This window comes from Ipomoea triloba, chromosome 5 (genome assembly GCF_003576645.1).
Source record: "Ipomoea triloba cultivar NCNSP0323 chromosome 5, ASM357664v1".
Classification (NCBI taxonomy): domain Eukaryota; kingdom Viridiplantae; phylum Streptophyta; class Magnoliopsida; order Solanales; family Convolvulaceae; genus Ipomoea; species Ipomoea triloba.
The window spans coordinates 8,845,998-8,871,290 of NC_044920.1; the positions used below are offsets into that span (position 1 = coordinate 8,845,998).

The 25,293-nt window shown below is 34.3% G+C and overlaps 1 protein-coding gene across 2 annotated transcripts; it reads left to right on the forward strand.

Moving 5' to 3' along the window:
• The first annotated feature begins 2,854 nt into the window (after nt 1–2,854).
• On the forward strand, nt 2,855–3,740 carry LOC116021107. 2 transcript variants are annotated; one of them, XM_031261717.1, is made up of 2 exons: nt 2,855–3,435; nt 3,518–3,740. In XM_031261717.1, the coding sequence occupies exons 1-2, from the start codon at nt 2,883–2,885 to the stop codon at nt 3,625–3,627; spliced, it is 663 nt and encodes a 220-aa protein (XP_031117577.1). In that variant the 5' UTR covers nt 2,855–2,882; the 3' UTR covers nt 3,628–3,740. The 2 variants fall into 2 exon arrangements, with proteins under 2 accessions (XP_031117577.1, XP_031117576.1); XM_031261716.1 differs by having other exon boundaries at nt 2,855–3,432; nt 3,515–3,740.
• Nucleotides 3,741–25,293: the final 21,553 nt, after the last annotated feature.

Genomic DNA, 25,293 nt, shown 5'->3' on the forward strand with positions numbered 1-25,293 from the left:
ACTGCATTTGCCATAAACTTAACAAAGGTGAAGATTGTTAATAAAATGAATATTTCAAAAGATTTACGAAGATATATTATTTACCCCTCTATGTTGTTAAAGTTTTATGGAACAAAACAGCTATTCATCTTTCAATAAGTTGTTAAAGTCTGAACTAGGGTATGTTATAGAAGGATCTAGTCACTACTACATAAAACATTTTTAACGTCGGTTTTTTCTTTTTTACATACAATGTTGATTATTTTTCGACGTTGTTTTTGCCAACCTAGTAAATAAATGATAAAGCCTACGTCGTATGTAATTTTTTAAATAAAAAATTAAGATACAACGTCGATTTTTAAAAAGAATCGACGTCGTATCCCCTTTAATTTTTTAAATAAAAAGATACGACATTGGTTTTTTTCGTATTGACAAGTCAACCATGACTGTGGTTGATGACACTGTGGAGTTTTCTAATTTTAAATCTATGATGTCAAATAAAGCTAACGAGTGTTTTGCAGTTAAGGGGTTGGACTCCACGCAGAAAAATAAATTGGAGTTTGATAAACTGCAAAAGGAGAATCTTTTGTATGGTGTGGATAATAAAGCAAGTTCTTCTTTTCATTTAAAACTTGCAAGGCCGGATGAGAACTCTACAAAAGAAAATATGAACAAGGGAGGACTTTCTTTATCTTCTTTTCTTTCATCTCACAACATTGGGGACAATGTTGAAAATAAGTGTGGGGAAGGGATTTTACCTAAAAATCATAAAACATTAAAAAATTTCAAAATTTTTAATTTTCTTCTGTTTATTTTGATGAACCTTTTAATTTTAAAATTCTAGCATTAGCTTGAGCTTTACCCTTGTGTATATTTTGAATAATGATGCTAATAATGCAGGGTTTTGTCAACTCTTGGTGTGTATATTGCAAGTGGCTAGTGTTATTTCTATCTTTACTTTATATTTTGAATAACTTTTGTCAAAAAAAAAAAAAAAAACAAATTTAATAGAATTTGAAAATCACAAATACCTTTATATGTTTTATGCAATTTCTTTGATGGTTTATATGTCAGTTTCACTTTATATTCCCTTTTTCAAGTTCTTAAATAATTCTTGAGTGCTATAAATTGTGGTGTAGTGTTTTGGTTCAAGGGTCATCTTTATGGCATAAGTGAGGTAGAAAATATCCAAAAAAAAATAAAAGAAAATTAAAAAATAAATGAGAGTTTATTCATTTATTTATTTATTTCCAATAAATTCAGAGATTCTACTCCGCTGTATCAGCCACCTACACATGTATCATAAATAAATAAATAAGTGTTGTGGTCTGATTCATGAGTACACACAAAATTGAAAACCCAAACGGGGGACCATATTAAATATTTTTAAAAATAAATTCCCTCTCTAAAAATTCCCTCTCTAAAAATTCCCAAACTACCCCTAAGTTCCCAAATTCCATTTTTGCCCAAATTGCAAAGGAGTTTAATGAATATTCATTCTTTATTCATTTAATTCCCATTTATTTCATTTAAACTGCCGTAGCAGATTTGCACGGTGTGTTTGCCCGAAGTGATCCTGGCGGTGGGAGGAGGTCCGGCGGTGGAGCTGGAGGTGGCGCCGCCGCCGTCAACGGCGGCAAAGGGTTTTCCGGCGACGGTTACGACGCCGGAAAATTGGAAAATTCAAGTAATGAGTCCAGAAGCTCTGTTTGGTGATCAGGTGGAGGATTTGAGAACCGATTGCGAGCTATTCCCAGAAATTGCGGGCTTACGATTCCGATCTCCAAAATCAGCGCCTCATGATACGGCACCAGCTCAGAATTGCGAACGGGAAGGGATTGAGCCTTCTGTGCATTTTGCTAAAGCAGAATGGAGGCGGATGGTGGAGATTGAGGAGAAACGAACCTTGGTTGCTCGATTTGCGAAAGAAAGACCTTCGTTGGAGGCGATTAAAGCAACGATCGGATCGGTTTTGCGTCTGGATGGAGGAATTCTGATTGGATCCTTGAATAAACGAGCGATCATGTTGCGATTTGATTTGGAATCAGATTTTAAGAGATCATGGTTCCGAGGACGGATGCTGTTGAACGGCGCTAGGGCTTGGTTTGAGCGATGGACTCCGTCGTGGTGTGCGGCAAGGGATTCTCCTCTATCATTGGTATGGATTCAATTGCCAAACTTACCTCTTCATTTGTTTAATTTTGAATCAATATATCGCATATGTGCTCCAATTGAGAGAGCGATTGAACTGGACTCTGCGACAATTCGAAAGTCTCGGCCAAGTGTGGCGAAAGTGAGATTAGAAATTGATATTACTAAACCTAGATTAGAGAGAATATGGATTGAATTTGTGAATGAAGATGGTGTCGTGAATGGATTTTGGCAACGAATTGAATTTTTGCGTGTGCCAATTTACTGTGAGGAGTGTGGTCGATATGGCCATGGCAGTTTGTCTTGTTGGAAGAGGAAAACAGGGGATTTTGGACGGAGGATGGAGGGAGAGATGCCGGCGGAGGAGGAGGTGGATCCAGTGGGTGAACCGGTGGCGGAGGCGGCGCCGGTTGTGATGTAGGAGGTGGTGGCGGATCGAAATCGAAGGGCGGAGGAAGGTGAGGCGGTGATCTCTGTTACGGGAGAGGCAGAACAGAAGGTGGAAGTGGGCTCTGTCCCTGTTGGGCCGGGTCAGGGTGGGTCTGGGCTTGGTCCGGATGAGGCCACATTGGCCCATATGGCTGAGGAAATAATCTATGAAGCTGCCATTGGTCACATAGAAAGATTAGCTGAAAAAGTAATGAATGAGAGTGAGGATGGGCTGTGTGCTGAACCTATGGACTATGAGGAATGGGCTGAGAGAATGAAAGTTAAAATGGGCCAAGATATGGAGGGGATTAAAGTTATTGAAGATGCAAAACAAGAGGTCATGTCTTTTTTTTGAAAAAGCCCAAGGGGACCTTGGGCTTATTGAATTTGAGAAAAAGAAGGAGGCATTGGTGGAGGAAGCTAATCTAATTTTTGTGGAAAGAATTTCGGTTTTGAAAGGGAAATATGAGGGAATTGAAATTGATTTTGTAAGTCCAATGAAAGTGAATGATGGCCCAACGCCTCCTACGGTAGGTGTGGAAGAGGTGAATAAAAATAGAGAGATTGGGAGTCCATTTACTCCTGGTGAAGGGATGGTTGGAGGGGTGGAGGGTAGAGGAAATTCTTCCTCTCTAAAATTAGTGCAAGAATTACAAAAGAAGAAGTTTGATGTAGAAGAGTGGGTAATTGAGTTGAATAAAATTTGGGAAGAAGATGAAGAGATGTGGAGTGTGATGGATGACATGTTTGAGGAGTTGAAAAAATTCTTGGAGACTCATGGTGGTATTAAAAAGTATGATATCATAGGTGCAAGAGAGGCCGCCAAGATCCTTAGGAGGAAAATTGAATCAAGCCCGGTGAGGGAGAAATATGGTCCTAGATCGAGTTTAGGTCGGGGATTGAAAAATCATCCTTAGGAGGAAAATTGAATCAAGCCCGGTGAGGGAGAAATATGGTCCTAGATCGAGTTTAGGTCGGGGATTGAAAAATCAAATAAGTACGGGTTATAAGTTGTGTAAATGGGTCGGGGACTATTATGATGAGAGTGATGATGAGAATGGGAAGTAGCTAATATTAGCTACTGGAAACTGAAGATGTTAAAGCAAATATATAAACTGGAAGTGGTATGGCTATTTGATGGCAGTATGTACTGGGTAATACGGTGAATTTAGGCGGGCAAAGGAATTAATGGACTGAATGGTGAAAGCTAACTGGAATTTTGGAGCAGCAGTTTTAATATTTTATATTGTTGATTGGTTTTGAATGTGAGTATGGGAGTGTGGGATTATTTTGAAGTGTAGGGGGGTGGGCCGTATGCATGAATCATCATTTCAGGGGCTGAATTTAATGTGTGGCTAAATGGAATTATATGAGAATGAGGGATCAAATTGGTAGTATGGAGAATTCATGTTTAAATTTGACGGGCTGGTGCATGGAATTTAGAAAAAGGAAAAAAGAAACAAATTAATTGGGTGCTTGATTATAAGGGCCTATGGAAATTGGTTCATTCTGGACCATTTGGAGGTAAAAGCCCAGTGGACCATTGGATGATCACGTGAGGGCTGCTATGGAAGTGAATGGCCGAATGGTCATTTTATTGGAGAAGGCCGAATGGCCATTTGTTTGGAGAGGGCCGAATGGCCCATTTCAGTTTTGAAGGCTTGGGCCTTATTATGTAAGCCCAATTGGGCCTTTTCATTTGTTAGGGCCTTGGCCCCTTTAGTCTTTTAGGCTAGATATTAGCCCATGAAATTTTGTAAGGCTAAATTGCCTCTTGTGTTTTGAGCCATGGGTCACTTTTGGGCTCATGGCATTTGTAAGGCCTTGTGCCTCTTTTATATTCAATAAAAGTTCTCTTCTTAAAAAAAAATAAAAATAAAAAAATAAAAATAAAAATTCCAAAAAAAAAAAAAAACATGCCTGACGTAAAATGGCGAGATTTTTTGGGGAAAGTCTCTTTGGAAAAAGTCATAAGCAGAAAAATAATGAGTGAACTTTGGAAGAGACGAGCAATTGCATTTCAATTTTAATAAATGCCTTGATCCTTGTTTTCCTTCATGTTTTGCACCTGCACTGTGATGGAGTGTTTTCGAATTTGGTTAGGTTGTATTTTGTGAAATATTCATATTTATTTTATTGATTTTTGTATATCACATATAAGGTGTACTAGCACACTTGCACATATTTCCTTCTTCTTATTTGAATAGCATTATATTATAATAAAAAGTTCTAGTCAATTGTTTTATAGATTTGATAAGCACCAAGAATAGCACTTATAAGGGGTCTTTATTAGATTAAAAGCGCATCGTTTTGACATCCAATTACAACAATTTTATGCATTTCAGCTCAAAGGCGATCAATTTCTTCTAACAACATTTCTAGAAAGAGTTTTGAAGTATTTCACATGTTGGAGAGGGATTTGAAGCTAAAATAGAGCAAAAGACAAACAAGCCGAAATGCAGTAGCGCCCCACGCAGCCTCACACGCGTGTGGCTGGGCGTGGAATTATTCTAGAGAGCCACCACGCCACTCACACGCGTGTGAGCAAGCGTGGTCGGGCCAAGGGCTATTTTGGGAAATTTGTTCCTTTTCTTTGTCACCTATATAAATCCCTTTTGCCCTAAACCTAAAAAAAAAAGGAGGGGAATAGATCAGAAAATTGAGAGAATAGGGTAGATAGATCTAGAGGGGTTTCTCCCCTCTTGGGGGAAAATTCCTTCCTTTCATAGTTTAGAATAGATCAAGGGCAAAAATGAAGATTGGGATTCAAGATCAAGGTTGTAAGATCCCTTTTTTCAAGAGGTGGTAACCATTCTCTTCAATTTCTAATTCAATACTTGTTTCTTTGAATTCTTCCTTCTTGTTCTTGTTTCTTAGTATGCTAGAGTAGATTAAATAGGGGATTGGTGGCCCCATGGTAGATTTATGTGGATGTTTAATATTATTGCTTTGATTTGTGAATTGCTTGCTTGTTGGATGTTGAACTTGTGTGGATGATGTTCTTTAAGCTTTGTGCCTTTTGTGGCCACATTAGGTAGCAAACCCAAAGGAAGTGAGTGTGTGCGCGATAGCGGCCTCTCACGAGTCTCACTCACCCACATCTCCGCTCTTAGTCTGAAAGGACAAGATCCGAGAGGAGTGGTAGACAAAGTGTTCGATGAAATGCCCCAACCGAATGAGGATGTGGGAGTCCAAAGTGTGACGCCACTTGGTAGTGTGCCATGAACTCCCTAGTCTATTCCATGACTTGCACTCGCAAAACCGACCAAAGATAAACCACATGGAAAAGCCTAAAGCCCCAATCTCCACTTTACTTTTCTTTACTTTACACAACCCTTATCAACCTTACCCTCTTACCAATGAATCCAACTCATAGCCATTCCCGTAACTCTTTTCCTTCAACCTCTTAGATGCCAACACACCAATTCGATTCCCATTCGTCATCCTTGAGAGACACGACACTCGGGGAGTCTTGACTCTTCGTTTTACCACTTCCACCTTCACATTCACCTCACCACAATACACACAACATCAAGATTCTCTGAGTTGACATTAATTTTTCATTGAAGAGGCAATAAATTTGAAAGGCTATTCGGGTAAAGATCAGTTTAGTGCTTTGGTTTTGTTCTTAATTTCTTTTCTTATTCCTTTTTAATAATGTCTTTGCTTGAGGACAAACAAATTAATAAGTGTGGGGAAATTTGATAAGTGCAATTTTATTACTTTATTTTATTATATTTTATTTAATAATTTTTATTGTATAGTTATATTTTATGCTTAATCATATTAAATTATTATATTCGTATTTACTTTATGTTTATTCTATAACTATAAATAAATCAATAAATTAATAATTGCAGTTAGATTAGTATTAACAAGTTATTTTTATTTGAGCTTTAATTTATTTAGATGTTGGTTATGTAATTAAAAACAAAAAAGAGAGTTATTGTTTGTGAACCAAACTCTTTCAACAAAGCAGTATGGTCAACCGTGCAAAACGAGAAGGGAGATCGCAGGAGCTTTAATCGGCATGGAGGAGCAAATCCTGGGCGAGCTTGGGGGAAACAGTTGAGGCTAGACAGTATAAAAGAAGGCGATTCTGAAGAAGAGATCATCAACTAACTCTGGATCAATTCCGGAGAAGACGACAGATGAACTTGGGTGAATTAATCTAGCGACGGCGATCCTCTCAGTTCGTGGTCAACAATCGTTCCCGGCGCCGCAAGTAGATTCTCAGCGACTTCTACGAATTCCGTGGTTCAGCAGCAATCCTGGTTCAATTTGCTTAGCTTCTCCATAATTAATTTCAATTTGTTTAGTAGTATTGTATTGTACTTTCAAAAAAAAAAAAGTAGTATTGTATTGTTGATTTTGAGGATGTCCGTACTGCCTAACCTTTTGCTAATGATTAGTTTTTACTGCCAATTCTCAATGATGTTGCTTAAATTAATTAATACTTCTCTATTTATTGTTTGTTAAATATTGTGCCCTAGGAATATGATACAATTCACTATTAACACTTTGCATTGATATAAGTTTTAATGTTGCCAATTGATTAAGTTTTATCTTATGTTTCGTATTGAGACTAGTTGTGTTGATTTTGGCCAATTCTAGCATTAATTAGTTGTTTGAAGGAATTAATTGAGTACAACCCATACCTGTTAATTCAAGCTCCGTAAGATAAATGAATAAATAATTGAAGGAATTAATTGAGTACAACCCATACCTGTTAATTCAAGCTCCGTAAGATAAATGAATAAATAATTAGCTGACTTGTTGGATTATTTATTTGGTTCTTAAACCCGGGTATTTCGTAAGTTCTTTTAGATTTAATGGGTTTTAACCGTTTAAATAAGTATCTTAAGTACACGAATAGTTAAAGCACGTGACTTACCCTGGACACCATACAGAGTAGTCATATAGCAGTTAGAACGAACCCTTAATTGGTTGGCAAGTTAAGCTAATCTGCAAAAACTATTAGTAGTAATTGATTCATGTTCCTAGCCTTTATGCTGTTGTTAGTCGCTATCTTGTTTCCTGGTTAATTCAATTGACTTTCCTGCCTTCGTTTTCACTTGCAGATTTATTTGGTTAAGTACACTTTGAATCCTAATTAGTTTTGAACACTTTAAATTGTTTAGTTATTTTAATTTCAAGTTATTTTTATCAATTTTGGCTTTACTTTATTACATTTAAGTTAATTATTTTCAAAGTTTATAAATTGCATCGTATTAATTCCCTGTGGGATCGACCCTTGCTATTGCACACTATCACTACAACTGATTCGTGCACTTGCGAGGACCTATATTAAAATTGTCCATCAGACGGTAGTTAAACTTTCTTTGTTGATGAAATCTTCAGATCTGTTATTCGTCTTTAGATCTGTCGTTAGACTTCCCTTGTTGATGATTTTTATGACAAATGTATGACAACCCAGCGTCCATTTCTCATTCTCCACTTCCACACTGCCTACTGCTTCTTGCTCTCTTCGCCGTCGTCCTCCATCGCCGCCACCTCCATCACCTTCATAGAGTTCATGTCTCATCCATATCTTTTTGCGTGGATGTGAACTTTCTAAGTTTTTACAGTCTTTTTGTGTGACGTTTGGATAGTATTTTATAAATGTGAGCATACAACATCGGTTTCGAACCGACGTTGTATGCTCAATTCTTTTTTTTAAAAAAAGGAAGAATTTATACATATAACGTTGGTTTCTTCGGAAACTGACGTTATATGTACAATTATTTTTTTTAAAAAAATAAATTGAGCATATAACATCGGTTACTTTCAGAACCAACGTTATATGCTCAATTTTTTTTATAAAAAAATTTACATACAATGTCGGTTATTGAAAAAATTGACGTTAAAAATTATATATATTATTATTTATTTATTTATTGACATTTAATGTCGGTTTTGGAATAACCGACGTTATATGTTAGACGTTAAATGTTATTTCTATAGTAGTGAGTTTAACTTCTCAGCTATGAAGATTGAAGACTGAACCTGCTAGGTAGATTGTTCAAAGTATTATTGTTCAAGACAGTTGAAGCTACTGAGAGTTTTATGGGATTCATCTATTTACAGGCTAACTCATTCTCTTTGAAGACAGATCAAGAAATTTACAGAGGTATACAGCTAAATATTGAGATTGATACAAAGCTAAACGAATGACTTGATTACTTCATTGAGCTAACAAGAAATCAACATCAAGTTAATTTCTCCAAACTCTTTTTGATCACGGGCGAAAAATCCATTTGAAATTGACGGGAGTCATTCAAGCTACAATTGAGGGGGAGCCCCAATTCTGAAGATCGGGAGATCGAAGCCAATTCTTCATTGATGGAGTTCTTCCAGCTAGCTAAGTCTTTAGCGTTACTCTATTGAATCCTTCGTGTACTTCTCGTTGATTCAAAGAATCGCATTCTTGAAGTTAATAGAGAAATGGACAGTCTTTCCATGAGATGCCCCCCACCTCCAAGATGTACGAGTATGCGTACTCTGAACTAGGTTACTAAACCTTCTTACTGTTTACTGTTTTTTGTTTGTTTGCCTATTCTGTAATTGTTGCATACTTCGTTAGTTTGAGAATTCAAGAACTAGTTTTCCATTTATCTATTTGAGTACAATAAATTCTTTTTCAGTTTGTTACTACGTGGTTTAACTAATACTTAGACCATACATGTGTAATCGGAGTCTAGTCATGTTCCCTCGAATTTCACTTATACTGACCAAGGAAAATTATTATGTTGACCAGGGCCGGATTTTAGGGCGTGCAAGATGTGCAACCGCACAGGGCCCCAAAATTTTGGAGGCCCCTAGTCTGGACCACAAAATTTTGGAGGCACATAAACCGGCCCTGATGTGGACCATGGTCCACACAGTGTCTAGACCATAAAAAAAAAGTACATTGTTAATATACTACAAGTACATTATTTTTGTATTGAATATACATTATACAAAATAATGTACTTTCAGTACTCAAATAATGTATTTTACCTTAATAAAATGTACATTTTTAATATACTAAAATTACATTATTTGTGTACTGAATGTACATTATTTGATACTCCGAATTATACAAAATAATGTACTTTCAGTACTCAAATAATGTACTTTAATTTATGTGCGCAAATAATGCACTTTTTATTTGTGGTACGCACAGTTGTGTGGACCATGGGCTTTGGTTTATGGTCTATGATGAGCCCAATCATTATTGCATGGACCGAGCTGTGTGGACCATGGTCCAAAAACATATAAAGTACATTATTCTAACTCATAAAATACATTACTTTACCTCAAATTTCATTATTCTAACACATAAAGTACATTATACATTATTCAAACTCAGGGAATACATTATTCTAACACATAAAATACATTATTCTAACTCATAAAATACATTATCTTACCTCAGAAATTTCATTATTCTAACACATATAAAGTACTGTAACACCCCGACTCGGCTATACCGAACAACCGGAGTAGTTACCGCCACACCTAGACTAAACCCAATCACATACAGATAGGATTCATTCTAGATGCACAGGCTAAAGATAAGAAAACCGTACCATATCATCGTAACCATCATAACTTGATATGCATTTTTATAGCATCAGCAAAAGAGTAGCTAAACTAGCTACTAACATGTACCATGGTTTAGTTACAGCCCATCAAGAGAGTTTGAGCTAGACCCGACCTTACTAGCCATCTTAGAACTAACATGGCTACAAAAGATATATACACAAAAAGGCCAGACTTGACTTCCCACCCTAGGCACTATCTAGTCTAACGAGTGGTACACCGGGCCAGTATACGTGCCCCACACGAGATGCAACTCACCCTCGAACCAGGTGATGTGGTCCAGGAAGTTGCAAGTGTTGATGTACATCATCCACTCCTCATGATAATCTGGAGGACTCGGGTCCCACGGATAGGGGTAGCGAACGACAAACTCAAGGGGGTCACTCTCAGGTAAAACCTTCATGGGATAAAACCCATAGCTCGCCTGAATGACATCCATAGGACACCACGGACTGACGGGGGCAGGAGGCCAAATAGGTACCACTGGTGAGACCGGAGTGGAAACGGAGTCAGGAGTACAAGCCAGAACTGGAGGGTCTGGAGCATAGCCGGGAACAATGGGTCATCATCTGATAGGTACTGTACATAGTCGTCATAATCTAAAACGGGGAACACAAACTCTGATGGATCAGAGTCCTCCGGGCTGCACGAGCCCACGCTAGATTGCATCTGATAAAGGTCACAATGAAGTATAGTAAGCACGACGGCTAAGTAAGGAAATCCATTGTCACCCAAAAGTAAACAAAAGTTTCGAAAAACATAATTCTCAGAAAACTGTAGGCTTTACCCATAAGTTGAAATCTACCTGCAACCAGATTAACAACAAAAGAAAGTATAGCATAGTATATGAGTGACATCAGCATATAATACTTTCATTTCCGAGAATTTCTATCATTTAACTCAAAATAGAGAGTTCAACAACACACACTTTACTGTTCAAAATTCGTGACATTTTATTCTTCAACGTAGTTACGGAGTAACTAGATTTTCATAGTTAGTAAAATTTACTTAGTTTCCCCCTGGATAAGTGCAAGGCATTCTTGGAATATTTTCAAGAACCTCGGGCCACGACATTCATGCCTCCCGCAGGTCGAACATCTCAATAACCTCGAGCCACGGCACTCATGCCTTCCGCAGGTCAAACATCTCAACAACTTCGGGCCACGGCTTACAAGCCTCCCGCAAGTCAAACATCTCAAAAACCTTGGGTCGCGGCACTCATGCCTCCCGCAGGTCAAACATCTCAACAACTTTGGGCCACGGCTCACAAGCCTCCCGCAAGTCAAATGTCTCAACAACCTTGGGCCGCGGCATTCATGCCTCCCGCAGGTCAAACATCTCAATAACTTCAGGCCACGGCTCACAAGCCTCCCGCAAGTCAAATATCTCAACAACCCCGGGCCGCGGCACTCATGCCTCCCGCAGGTCAAACATCTCAATAACTTCAGGCCACGGCTCACAAGCCTCCCGCAAGTCAAACATCTCAACAATCTCGGGCCGCGGCACTCATGCCTCCCGCAGGTCAAACAACTCAATAACTTCGGGCCACGGCTCACAAGCCTCCCGCAAGTCAAATATCTCAACAACCCCGGGCCGCGGCACTCATGCCTCCCGCAGGTCAAACATCTCAATAACTTCGGGCCACGGCTCACAAGCCTCCCGCAAGTCAAACATCTCAACAACCTCGGGCCGCGGCACTCATGCCTCCCGCAGGTCAAACATCTCAATAACTTTGGGCCACGGCTCACAAGCCTTCCGCAAGTCAAACATCTCAACAACTTTATCCAGAAACTAAGGTTTTCAAAACATTCTTTCTTTCCTTGAGTTTAATTAGTATTTTCACATGATGTCTCAAAACAATTATTCTCATCCAAATATGTTTCCAAAAATACCCGTATTTGTCAAATGACTTTTCACCATAAATTCCCAAGTGACAAGGGACACACTTGTTTCTTAAAAACACGATTTTTCTCCAAATTGATGAACATAATTTACAAAATAATATTTGAACTTTCAAAAATTGACTCGGTTGCCTGCAGGCCTTCCAAACAACATAACACTCAGGAGCAAAAACATCGGAAGAAAGTTCGGTCGAAATCGGATCCGCGTCGCGCAGACTCGCGGATGTCCGCAACGCCGGACGCACGGCGGACGCTCGCGTCCGGGCCGCGTCCGCCCGTTCGGCTTAATGCCGAAATACTGGACACCCACGAACGCGCAGCGGACGCGCGTCCGTGGTCGCGTCCGGCCTTTCAGCCGTGACGCCGAAACATTGGACGTCGATGGACGCGCGGTGGACGCGCGTCCACGGCCGCGTCCATCCGGATTTGCCAACTTCGGGCAGTAAAAACCGGGTTGCAACGCCTCGATTCTTCACTATTTTCACAAGTATAAGCTTATATGGGCATAAATACAACATATACATGCATAAAGTAGCTATGAACATGCAAACAAAAATTACCAAAATTCAAAGTGTAGTCTTTTGAGCCAACTTATAGATCCACAAACTTAACACATAATTTTCACAAAAAATTCCTAGTCACATAATTTACTAGCATTTGTTCATTTTCAAGTGACTAAACCAACTGAAGGGATTCCTTACCTCCCAAGTAGATTTTTAATACCGTAGGAAAGTTGTGATCTTCTCCTCTAAAATTCTCACCGAAGATCCTAAACAATAATCACCATAATAACAACATTTTCATGAATCCTTAGCTTAAACTTAAGTTCTAGGAAGTATTCTAGCCATATTAACCGAATAAAACCAAAGTTTTACCTATTATGGAAGCACTTGTGTTGAATAAAATAGCTATGGAGTTCTTGGATCCAAGAGGAAGATGATATTTTTTTCTCTTCTTTTTCCTTCTTGATTTTTCGAAAATGAGAGTGGGAGTGAGAGAGGAAGATAACTTGGAGCTTAAGCAACTAGTATGATCATCCCATACTCTCATATGACAAATCAATATTTAATTACCATGTGATAATTATTGTGACACTTGTCACAATTCTATGGTAGCTCATGAAGAGTAGGATTTATTTTGCCAGTTTGGGATTAAATCAGATAAAAGTTCGGAGGATTATAACTTAATTCGGGAAAATTCTAATACCAAAATTATTCTAAAAATAATCCCGTCATTAATCACTAAAATCGGGAAATTTTCGGTATCTCGCGAAATACAGTGGTACGAAGGTCCGTAACAATTTCATTCTTACAGTCCATTTAATTTTCACTTGAACTAAGTAGGAAGTTCAGGCTTAATCGTATCATGCTTAATAATCCATTTCCTAGGAAAATTCGAACTGTATATACATCCTTAAAAATTTTTCGGTTCGTGACCGGTACGTAGATCGCAACTTATTAATTACTAGTCAAAAAAAAATTCTTTTGAAGTACCGAGAGATCTTCTCATAAATGTCATAGCCTAAAAAAAAAAATTTCAAACCCTAAACTTATCGGAATAGCTGAGGGGTTACAAGTACATTATTCTAACTCATAAAATACATTATCTTACCCCAAAATGTTCATTATTCTAACTCGTGCACGGAGTAATAATTTTTTTTATTGTTAAAATAACGTTATTTTGGATCACAGTCTACACAATAATTTGCTTTACTTCCGAGCAATGCAACACATTTGTTTTGTATGATGGTGTTTGGACTATTGGCCCAATCTATTCTATATATAAAAACAATATCCTCCTCCCAAACTTTCCCGCCCAAAGTTAGTGGTATTTTGGTAAAATCACCTATTTTATTTATTTATTTATTTATTATTTTATTAATTTATTAATTATCCAAATATATTAATTCACCTATAATATTATTATGGTAAAATGATAAATAGGTAATATAATATGATTGATGTGATATAATTGGTGATTGAATAATTGGTGTGATATAATTGGTGATATATATTTGTAATATATGTAATAGTATAACATTTGCTATTTAAATAGACCATTCTGCTTGACATTGTCAATAACCACCGAATTCCTGTACTCTGTTATTTACACCGAATAGCAATGGCTTCACTCTTAGATTGTTAGTCGTGAACTTCACCCTAGGCTCATATGGAATATCATCAAGTTTAGGGTGCTCTGTGTCGTTCATCTTCCAGAGATAAGAGGTTCTGAAAAAATAAACTCCATAGAGTGTGTGGTCCATGATTTTGAGGTATTTTTTTTTTTTACTATAATATTAATATTTATGCATATATGTAGTTATTTCACAACATTTTATTTTGACTCTACAAATTCAGGGAACCTTTCTATACATGCATATTCCTGAAAAGTTTGTTCAAAAGTGGTTCAAGAAATTTAAAGAAGGTGGAGTATATCGAATTTGTAGATTTCAAGTGGTTAATAATCTATCTATTAATAAAAACATTATCCTCCTTCTAAAGTTTCCCGCTCAAAGTTAGGGTCATTTTGGTAAACTCAGTTATTTTATTTATTTATTAATTTATTAATTAATTAATTTAATAATTATTAATTTATTATGGTTAAATGTTGGTGATTCAATAATTGGATTTATTAATTAATTAAAATGTTAAATAGGTAATATAAAAATGGTAATATTAATTGGTGATTGAATAATTTCAAGATGTATTCTTCATCCAGTACATAAATAATTTTCCTAATCTTATATATATTTATGTATCTAAAAAACTATGTTAATTTCCTAATCTTATACATAGTTATATATATTATATATATTATTATATGCTATACATGATTTTTTCTTATTATCATCATAATTGTCTTTCCTAATATATTTTCTTTATATATATATATCATCTTTTATATATATATATATATATATATTTATTTATTTATTTATTTATTTATTTATATTTATATTATGCTATACGGATTATGTATATATATGTATGTATATATGCATAAAGGGAAATTTAACGGAAATTATTGATTGATTTATATATGTTAATCTTTTGACTGATGTATATATATGTATATATGCACAACTAAACATTTGTCTTTCTATCACATTATGAGTTTTTGATAACTGCCATCTAGGAGGAAGTGATAAACCAGCAAAGGACTAGAGAATTGGAAAGGTAAGGATTAGACTATCAACTCTATTAATTTTTCATGTTTTTATTTTCGCCTATTGAATCTGTTTTCCTATTCATCAAAATCTATTTCTCCCGGTTTTTCGCATATTTACTGTTTTTTTTTTCTGTTCTTATCTTATCTATTTTTTTTTTGTTACATTCACAGGTTCTTATATTTTGCAATCACAAGCGCGATGGTTAATTGTTGGTAGCTTCAATTGTCGAAAGATAAGCTAATTTGTCAAATAACTACAACTTTTATTCTAAGTATTAACTATTTTTTTTAATTGATTTTTTTAAACTATTCTTTTATATTTGAAATCTTATATTTCCAGCTCTTTTGATTCTTTAATTACAAATGCAGATATTTGGAGCCTAATAAGCAATGTGATGCAAAGGATAATGAGTCTGTTAAGAGACGTACGTGAAAGTTGAGAAGCAATTAATAAAATATTTTCCTGTTGAAATCATAGACATTTTATGTTTTTGGGCATTAAAAATTTCAAATTTTAAATTTGTGTAATTTGTTTAAATCTTAACATTTCATGGTTTTTCATTACTTTGAATATGTAGTTGTTTTATTCATTTATTCATACCATGTTCAGAGATAAAATTATAGTTCAAAAAAAGAATATTAAAAAAATATTTAATTGGAAATTAAACGGCACGGAATTTAGGCCATAATTATAGTTCAAAAAAAAGAATATTAAAAAAATAATTAACTGGAAATTAAACGGCACCGAATTTAGGCCATTTGAAAAAGTAAATTAATATTAATATTTGATTAAAAATTGAAAACATATGAATGGTAATCAAATGAATTACCAATTATTACCAATTACCAACAATAGCTCTGCCTCTATCTTTTTATGGCTATAAATACAAGAAACCCAGCCAACCACCACCACCAATTTTATACTCTCTTAGTTATGTTGTTTTTCGTTTGTGAAAGCATCAATGTACATAGGAAGAACCACCATTCTCCATAAAAGTGTAACATATTTACTTTTTTTTTTCTACTGTTCTTATCTTATCTATTTTTTTTTTTTTTGATTACATTCATTGCAGGTTCTTATATTTTGCAATCACAAGCGCAATGGTTAATTGTTGTTAGCTTCAATTGTCGAAAGAAAATGAATATATTAATATTTATGAAGGAAAAAGAAAATGAATATATTAATATTTCATTGAAAATTATATTTTTATAATTATATTACTTATTAATTATATGGAAATGAATATTAAAATCTTTTTATGAATGAAAAAGGAAATAAATATTACACACGGGAATCTGTTATTAATATTATGTTACTAATGTAACTAATTGGTACATGAATCAGACCAAATAAAAAAGGAGATTAATAATAAAAATTCACTATAAATATAACACAGCTTTCCCTATGCAAAAATTAGTAACTACCAAATGAAATATTAGCAAAAAATTATGAAGGAAAAAGAAATGAAAATGAATATATGAAGGAAAAAGGAAATGAATATATTCATATTTTACTGGAAATATAATCGAAAATTATATTATAATTATAATTATATTAATTATTTAGAATGAAAAAAATGAATTTATTAATATTTCACTGAAAATATATTCAACAATTATATTTTTATAATTATATTACTTTTTTTTTTGAAAACATATTACTTTTTAATCATATGGAAATTAATAATAAATTTTTATGAACAAAAAAAAAAATTACACGGGAATCTGTTATTAATATTTTGTTACTAATTGGCAATGAATCAGGCCAATTAATTGACAATTATTATCAAGAAAAATGAATGGATGGAAAGCAATATTGATTCTTTTGATGAAGGAAAAAGGAAATGAATATACTAAAAAGAAAATGGAATATTATGAAAAATGAAATGAATATATTAATATTTCCCTGTAAATATAACACAACTTTTCCCTACGAAAAAATTAGTAACCACCAAATGAATGATTAGGAAAAACTTATAAAGGAAAAAGGAATGTAAAATAATATTAATTCTTTTTATGAAGGAAAAATGAAATAAATATATTCAAAAGGAAATGAAATATTAGAAAAAAATTATTTGCTCTAATTCAAGCAAAGAAAACATCATAAAACATAATTGAACAATTATATTATTAATTTTATTATCTAAATAAATAATACAAAAATTTATTCGTGAATCGGACGGGTAATTGAGAAATTATTTGCTCTAATTCAAGCAAAGAAAACATCAGAAAACATAATCAATCCAACTAATTTCATCAATTGCGCTATATAATATTCGATGTTATAATTTATATAATTGTATATCGATACAAATATTCTTAAAATATTATAACAAATTCATTCCGTGCAACGCACGGGCGAAAATACTAGTACAATTAATATGAATGAGTGGTCAAATATAGAATTATTGAGTATGAAATTATGAATAAAGGAAACAATATATAAAGTTGGAACACATAAATAAAAGTAAAATCTAAATAAGGCAAAGCACAAAATTTAGTTTCTTATAGTTTTTGGGGTTTGGTAATTTATCTATGTTCATGGGAGTAAATGAATTCTTTATTAATTTTGATAATAATACATCCATACTACAAAAATCATATTTATAAATTACTCATGTACCGTACCAACACTCCCTCCCGGCAGAGTTAGTTTTTTTTATTTGCGGGGCCCTGTGCTAGTAACTAAGTTAGGTCCTATCAAATTATAAATAAACTGCGGATTGAAGAAAATTTGCAAAGAGAAAAATGCAAAAAACCTAATTTTGGACAATATAATCACAAATACATATACTAACTATTAAGTCAGGGCTGTGATACGACCCTAGATAGGACCGTAACAGATGGAAACCTTTCGAGCAGGCTTCTAACTCCTAACCGTATTTCGAGTCACGGTAAACTCCAATTTCACACTTCGAGCGTGTGAGAGCTCCAAGAAGAATAAAGAAGAAGAACATGAATAATAACAATATATTTCTCTTGAGTGGTTCCTCATATTCATATACAATGGACCTATTTATACTAAATTACTAACACCTATAACAATTAAGCTACTAAAATTATTCTAACTATACAAGGTAATGATATATTCTAATATACATAATTTCCTTATACTAATAATTAGTCAATTATCCTTTAAGTACATATCAGGCATTCCTTTTAGACTATTCACTAATTAAGCCACCGATTATTTCTTTCCTTTGATGCGTATCACTCTCCACCCCTTCAAAAAGCACCTTGACCTCAAGGTGTAAAGAGGGATAAAATATAACCATATCTGTGGTGGAAGTTCATGCCATCCTGGCGGGTGGTCCATTAGCAGAAAAAATGATTTAAAAGATTTTTGATCGTGTTCGTGACTTCTGGATGGCCTACTCTATTGGTCAGGCTTGTGTTGTAATACTTCCATGACCTCTATTGATGGGTAATCTTGTGAAATTGTTACATGCTCCTCTAGTATGAGATCCACGTCTGAATCATTCTCGCACTGTGTGTTGGAATATTCCCTGGGATGCTCAAGGTGCCCACTTTCATGTTGTTGACCTTCATTTGGAGTGAGCGGGGGAAATTTTTTTAATACTCAGCCTGATACGCTGCCATAGTAGGAACTTGATGTAATTTAGGAAATTGAATTGCAACGTCCTCAAAATAAATCGGATCAAAACGAAACTTGACTTGATCAAGAAAATCATCCCATGAACACAACAACTCATTACTTTTCATCCAATCAAACCATTTCAAGGCTTCACCATGAACCATAAATGAAACACAAGAAAGACGTTGTTCATGAGACACATTATGATATTCAAAAAATTCTTGTGTAAAGAAATTCAATTTCAAAAAATTCTCTCAATGAAAGCACCAATGATACGGTACTCAAGCCAAGACCCTAACTCCACCACAAAAGCTAGCTCATGAGTGGAGGTTTGGTCCCAACTTAAGTACCACTCCACAATCTCTTGTGGAGCCGATGTGGGATCGTATCAGGCTGGACTAGAGGCCCCCAAAATTTTGGGCCCCTGTGCGATTACACATCTTGCACGCCCTAAAATCCGGCCCTGCCCTCCCCTCTAACCTAATCAGTATACTCCATTAACGTTCAAACCCTGAAAACAAGTGTTATTGCTCCATTCACAGAATACTATTTATTCAGGGTTGCGTTATGATTTCCTAATTTGGGTATTTGTCTGTCTAAAAGCACATGGTGACACCTACAACGATACAGATCTGTGAAGTAGTTGAGACAGTAACTATGTGAGGAAATAAAATTTGTTAGAGATTAATTAATCTTTGAGCATTACCATTAATGGTTTATTTTGAGTTTTTGAAATAATGTTGTATGACATGGAAGAAAAAGAAAGGATGAAAGAGAAGGTTGGGGTTCATCTGCAAATGAATGGTTTTATTTTATTAGTGGGACCCACTGAGGAGAAATGGACAGGCGCGTTGTGACCGCGTGACTGTCACAATTGCGCCCAGCAACGGGCGCCCGGGCGCTTTTCAGGCGCAACTCTGCGCCTGAAAAGTAACCTTTTAAAAAAATCAGTTTCTTTTTTGTTTTTTTTTTCTCTCTCCACCCATATTCACTTTCCTAATCACACTTACAAAAACTACTCAAAATTAACTCCTTCAAAACAAAGGGTATTTCAGAAAAGTGAGCCCCACATAGCATTTATTCCAGCCTCGCACGTCGTGCGTGGCTGTCAGACATGCGCTCATGGGCGCCTACACTGCACGCGTCAGGAGTGCCTGACAAAGCCTTTATTATTATTTTTTTAAATTAGATTTGTTTTGTTTCTTTTTTTCCTCCGCTCTCATTTTCTCTTTCCTAATTACACTTACAAAAACTCATCAAAAATCATAAAAGAACTCCACTATTATAGATGGAGTTCTACTCCATGGACTCCCATTTTATACTCCCTCAATTTTACTCCCTGATGTGACAAGATATGATAGGTTATCTTCATCCCGTGAGTCTCAAGGAAAGTGTCAACATCAAACTTTTGTGTGAGGGGAGTAAAAGTAGGGGAGTAGAATTTGGGATTCCAAGTAGTATTTTCCTTATGGATGCTCTAGAGGATTATTTGGGGACTATGTCAGAGATAGCTATACCATGTTGGAGAGATAAATTTGGAGTGCATCTGCCAGGAGTAGGTTTATTGCAAAAAAGTGAGACCCACTGGATAGAGAAGCCAGGTGTTGCTGCTCGCGTGGGCTGCAACAATGGCGCCCAGCGGACGCATGCGTTAGGCGTGCTTGACAGATACATTTTTTAATCTTTTTTTATAAATCAAATTTGTTTTATTTTTTTTCCTTCCCTTTCATTTTCTCTTTTCTAATCACACTTAGAAAAACTCCTCAAAAACCACAAAAGAATTCAGCTATTATGGATGCTTTAGAGGATTATTTGGAGACTATGTCAGAGATAGCTATACCATATGTTAGAGAGAGAAAGCAGGAGAGAGATTGAAATTTGGAGTGCATTTGCAAGGAGTGAGTTTGTTGCAGAAAAGTGGGACCCGCTAGAGAGAAGCCAAGCGCGGCTACTCGCGTGGGTTGCAACAATGGCACCCAGTGGACGCGTCTGGTGCGCTTTTTTTTATTTTTTTTTTATAAATCAAATTTGTTTTTTTTTCCTCGTCTCTCATTTTCTTTTTCCTAATTACACTTACAAAAAACTTTTCAAAAAAATGTAAAAAGACCTCACTATTAATGATACTTAGAAACAACTTTAATTGGCATTGTTGTCACAGACTTTTAATTTGTTTGTTTAGTTTCTGTAAATGCATTTATTGTGATTCAGTAGTGGCAGTATACATGGTGCTTCAACTTTGTGAATCGTATTGTTTCCTTTATGAAGATGAGTAACACGATTAGTTATTAGCACTGTTTCCCCATCATTTGTCTGGACTTTCAAGCTAACTTCTTCTTCCTTTTTTTGGGACCTCTTTTTTTATTGGCATTCTTTTTCTTTGTTTTCAGTGTGATACAATTTTAGGAATTATACCAATTAAATTGTTTGGTTTAAACTCAATAAAAATGTAAATAATAGAAATGAGAAATGGAACCTATCGGCATCTCCAATATTGTCCTTCTTTATTCTTTTCACTTCTTTAAAAAATAAATTAAAAAAATAAAGAGAAAAATAAATTAGTATCTGTCACTTTCCTGTGCCCAAATAGGCATGTGCACAACCTACATAGAGTGCGGACTTCTAATATAAATTTTAAGGGTTAAAGTGTAGAATATTTGTTAGCTCTGCACATCATCTCTTTGTTTATGTGGAAGAGTTTTCTGCCTTTTAACAAATAGTCCCTCTGTCTTATTTTATCTATCCTACTTACTATTCATTGTTGAAACGAAATCTTTCTTCTTTGCTTAATTTTATTAGCATTTTCTAATAAGTTTAAAATTTGATTTTTTTTTTGTATAATAGTACTTTTAATGTAGTTTTTAAATATATAAATTTTACATATTAATTCTAAACTTAAATATTATGAAAAACTAAATTGTAAATTACTTCAGTCTAACCGCGGTAACCGAACTCGACACATACTATAGGACGGAAGGAGTACTTTATAATATTCAATATTTAATTCATTAAAGAATGAAAATAAATAGATAATAATTGCATCAAAATGTTCATAATATATTATAGTTTAACTTTTAATGATGTCTTCAGTAAAAATGTAAAATATAGCACTTCTTCATAATAAAAATACAAATATAGAAGAAGCAGGAGTGCAGGACTTGTCCACACTACAAATTTCCCTTCTGGTTAAAATCCATCACCCAATTAATCATTATATGCTCTTATGGTTGTTCAAAGCTTGACTAAATCAACATAATTTTTTTTGGTTTAGCCTACCTAAACATCCATTATTGACTTCACAATTCACATGGAGGCACTGAGGCAGTGGCGGTGATATGATGATGCAATGGAGTCCATTTCAAGCCAACTTGGGTGTGAGATGGATACCATTATTTTCCATGCTTCTATGTACCATCCCTAGCCTGTACCCTTACATGTGCCCAAACAGGATGCTTAACACATATTGACGAAAGTTTTATTAAGTTAGAAAATGTTTAAAATTTTTGGTATTAATTATAAGGCACCCAAAAAAAAATTAAAAAATCTAAAGGTAGGGAGGAGTATCTTCTCTCTACCCTCTATTATTCTTAGGTGTTTTTTACATGAAAAATGCTTATTAGACCAAATTTGATGGAGTCCATCCTAAGCTACCTCAAATATTGATGGGCGAATCAATTCAAATTCATCATGCCAAGTAAGACTTCACCAAAATTTAATCCGAATAAATTGGTGGGAAACTAGCATTTTTATTATATTGTATGTATTTATACATGACATAGCAATTTCAATATCATAATTGTTGATGTAAGCATTAAGGACTATTTAATTTTTTTATTTTGTGACAATTTTTGTTTCTCTTTCATGAGGCGGCAATTTTAATAGTGTTAATCCATCGACCTCTTAATAAAGTTATAATGACTAGTATGATTAGCATGATCTCCATGTGTAATGTAAATGTTATAGACTTTAATAGTCCCTATTGGTGAGTAACCAAACTCGCTAGCTACCTTATGAAAAATGTGAGGATTTAATAATACTCACATCAATAATTGAAAAATTGAAATCACTATTTTATATAAATATAGAGATTAAAATGCTATTTTTCCTAAATTGATTTTACGTGTATTGGAAAATAAAATTTTTAGTTACTAAGCTATGCGTGCGAGGTAGAATTAGTCTTTAGTTATTGGAGGTATAAACTCAGTGGCTCAATTTTCATGAAAGTGACATTTTTAGTCCTATTAGGATGAAAAATGTTTAACTTGTTAGCAAAAAAAAGGGTAAACCCCTATTTGGCAAGACCTTTTTGGTCATTTGCATAGTTTTTTCCTCCTACAAAAATGTGTTACTTGATCACTTCATCCCCAGCTAAAAAAGTGCAATAAATTGAGGAGTGAGGACAATAATGTAATTTTTTTTCCTTTGAACAAATAATTGTTTTTATTTTTTGTTATTATTTATTTTTTTTGATAAATTCACCGGGTCTTTCTCCGTCCATTTAACGGTCCGGGTCCATCCGCGTCCGCTCCGAAAGACACGGGAGCTGGCCCAATAGAATTTAATTTTGAGATTACATATTAGCCTGTCGATATAATGTCATTTTTGCAATTAAAATTTTTACTTTTATAAAACTTAGAGACTAATTTTACACATCTAACCACTTACCCAACATGTTTGGTTCATGGAATATGTCAGGCAATAACATTCCTATGGATAGACCTATTCCGTTATTTGTTTGACCATTTTTTCTTAGGAATGAACTATTCCCTTTGCAGGGGCATAGCCATTTCTAGCGGGGCCTTGGTATTAGCTATTCTCGTGCTCTGATCTCGAGAATAACTTTTGTACTACAACACAAAAAACACCATTTACATGCATGCTTATATATATATATATACCTTAGTTTCAGTGCGGTCGTGCCTTAACGTGCGGTCAATGCAAACACACCAATAGTTATGCAAACATGCACAACAAAAAAAATGCACCAATGCACCAAAGAAAAACACCATTAGATACGCATTACCACAAAAGCACCATTAGGTACGCATAAAACTACCACACAATGTTTAGAAATGCACCATTAGGTGTGGGGAGGTAGGGTGCATTTTTTTGGGTGCGCAGTGCGTTTTGTGGCGCATTTGTGCATTTCATTGTTGTGCATTTTTCTAACACTATCAGTGCATTTTTTATATACTATTGGTGTATTCGCACTGACCGCACGTTAAGGTTATATATATATATATATATATATATATATATATATATATATATATATATATATATATATATATATATATATATATATATATATATATATATANTATATATATATATATATATATATATATATATATATATATATATATATATATATATATATATATATATATATATATATATATATATATATATATTTTATTCAAATATGGTCGCGTGGTTTACACCACTCAATGTTATTGAGTGGTGCATTTCGTAACATTGAGTGGTGCATTTCTTAACATTGAGTGGTGTAAACCGCACGGCCGCACGTAAGGGCGCGGCCACACCTGAACATGACCCTATATATATATACACACACACACACACACATAATATCATACTCATTATTATTATATATATATATATATTAAAACAGAAGTGTTGTTTTCCCGCTCATCTTAAAAAAATACTTCTGTTTTGAAATTTGAAATTAGTTATTATATATTTTATAAGGGTAATATATAATAATAATGAGTATGATATTATTAATAATATATATATATATATATATATATATCATACTCACCATTATTATTGTTATTATTATTATTATTATTATTATTATTATTATTATTATTATTATTATAAGGGTATTTATGTCTTTTAAAAACCTATATATTCAATTTCTATTCCTTTAACGAATTAAACACTGAAATACAGTTACTAAAGTATATTCATTCAACAAACCAAATAATAGCCAAGGTCCTTGTAGTCTAGTGGCATCAAACCCTTCCCTTTATACGAAAGGTGGTGGGTTTGAGCCTCAGTGGAGTCCTATTGACTCTACGGACAGATACTGTATTGAAAAGCTACTTTAGGTTTCAAAAATAAGCTAGTAGCTTTTTGTGTTTGAACATTAATATTTGTATGAAGGAATCTTATGAATTATAAACATTTTGCTTTACTTTATATATTTTCAAATATATGTTCTTACTTTATATTTTATTAAAATATTTTGATTTCATTATTTTATATTTTAATATATAAACAAACCTATTTAAATTTAAACTATTTAAATTGTATGAAGATGTCCTTTTTAGTATTTTTACATTTATCAGCTTATCAAAAAGCTAATTTTACCAAATACTTTTAAGCATAATAGCTAGCTTAACAGCTCTTCAGATTTCAGCTCCGAGTTTATAGATTTTCAGTTTTCAGCTACTTTTCAGCTTTCAGCTACCTTTTCATCTAGGTTTGCCAAACATAGCCATAGAATAGCATTCCTATTTC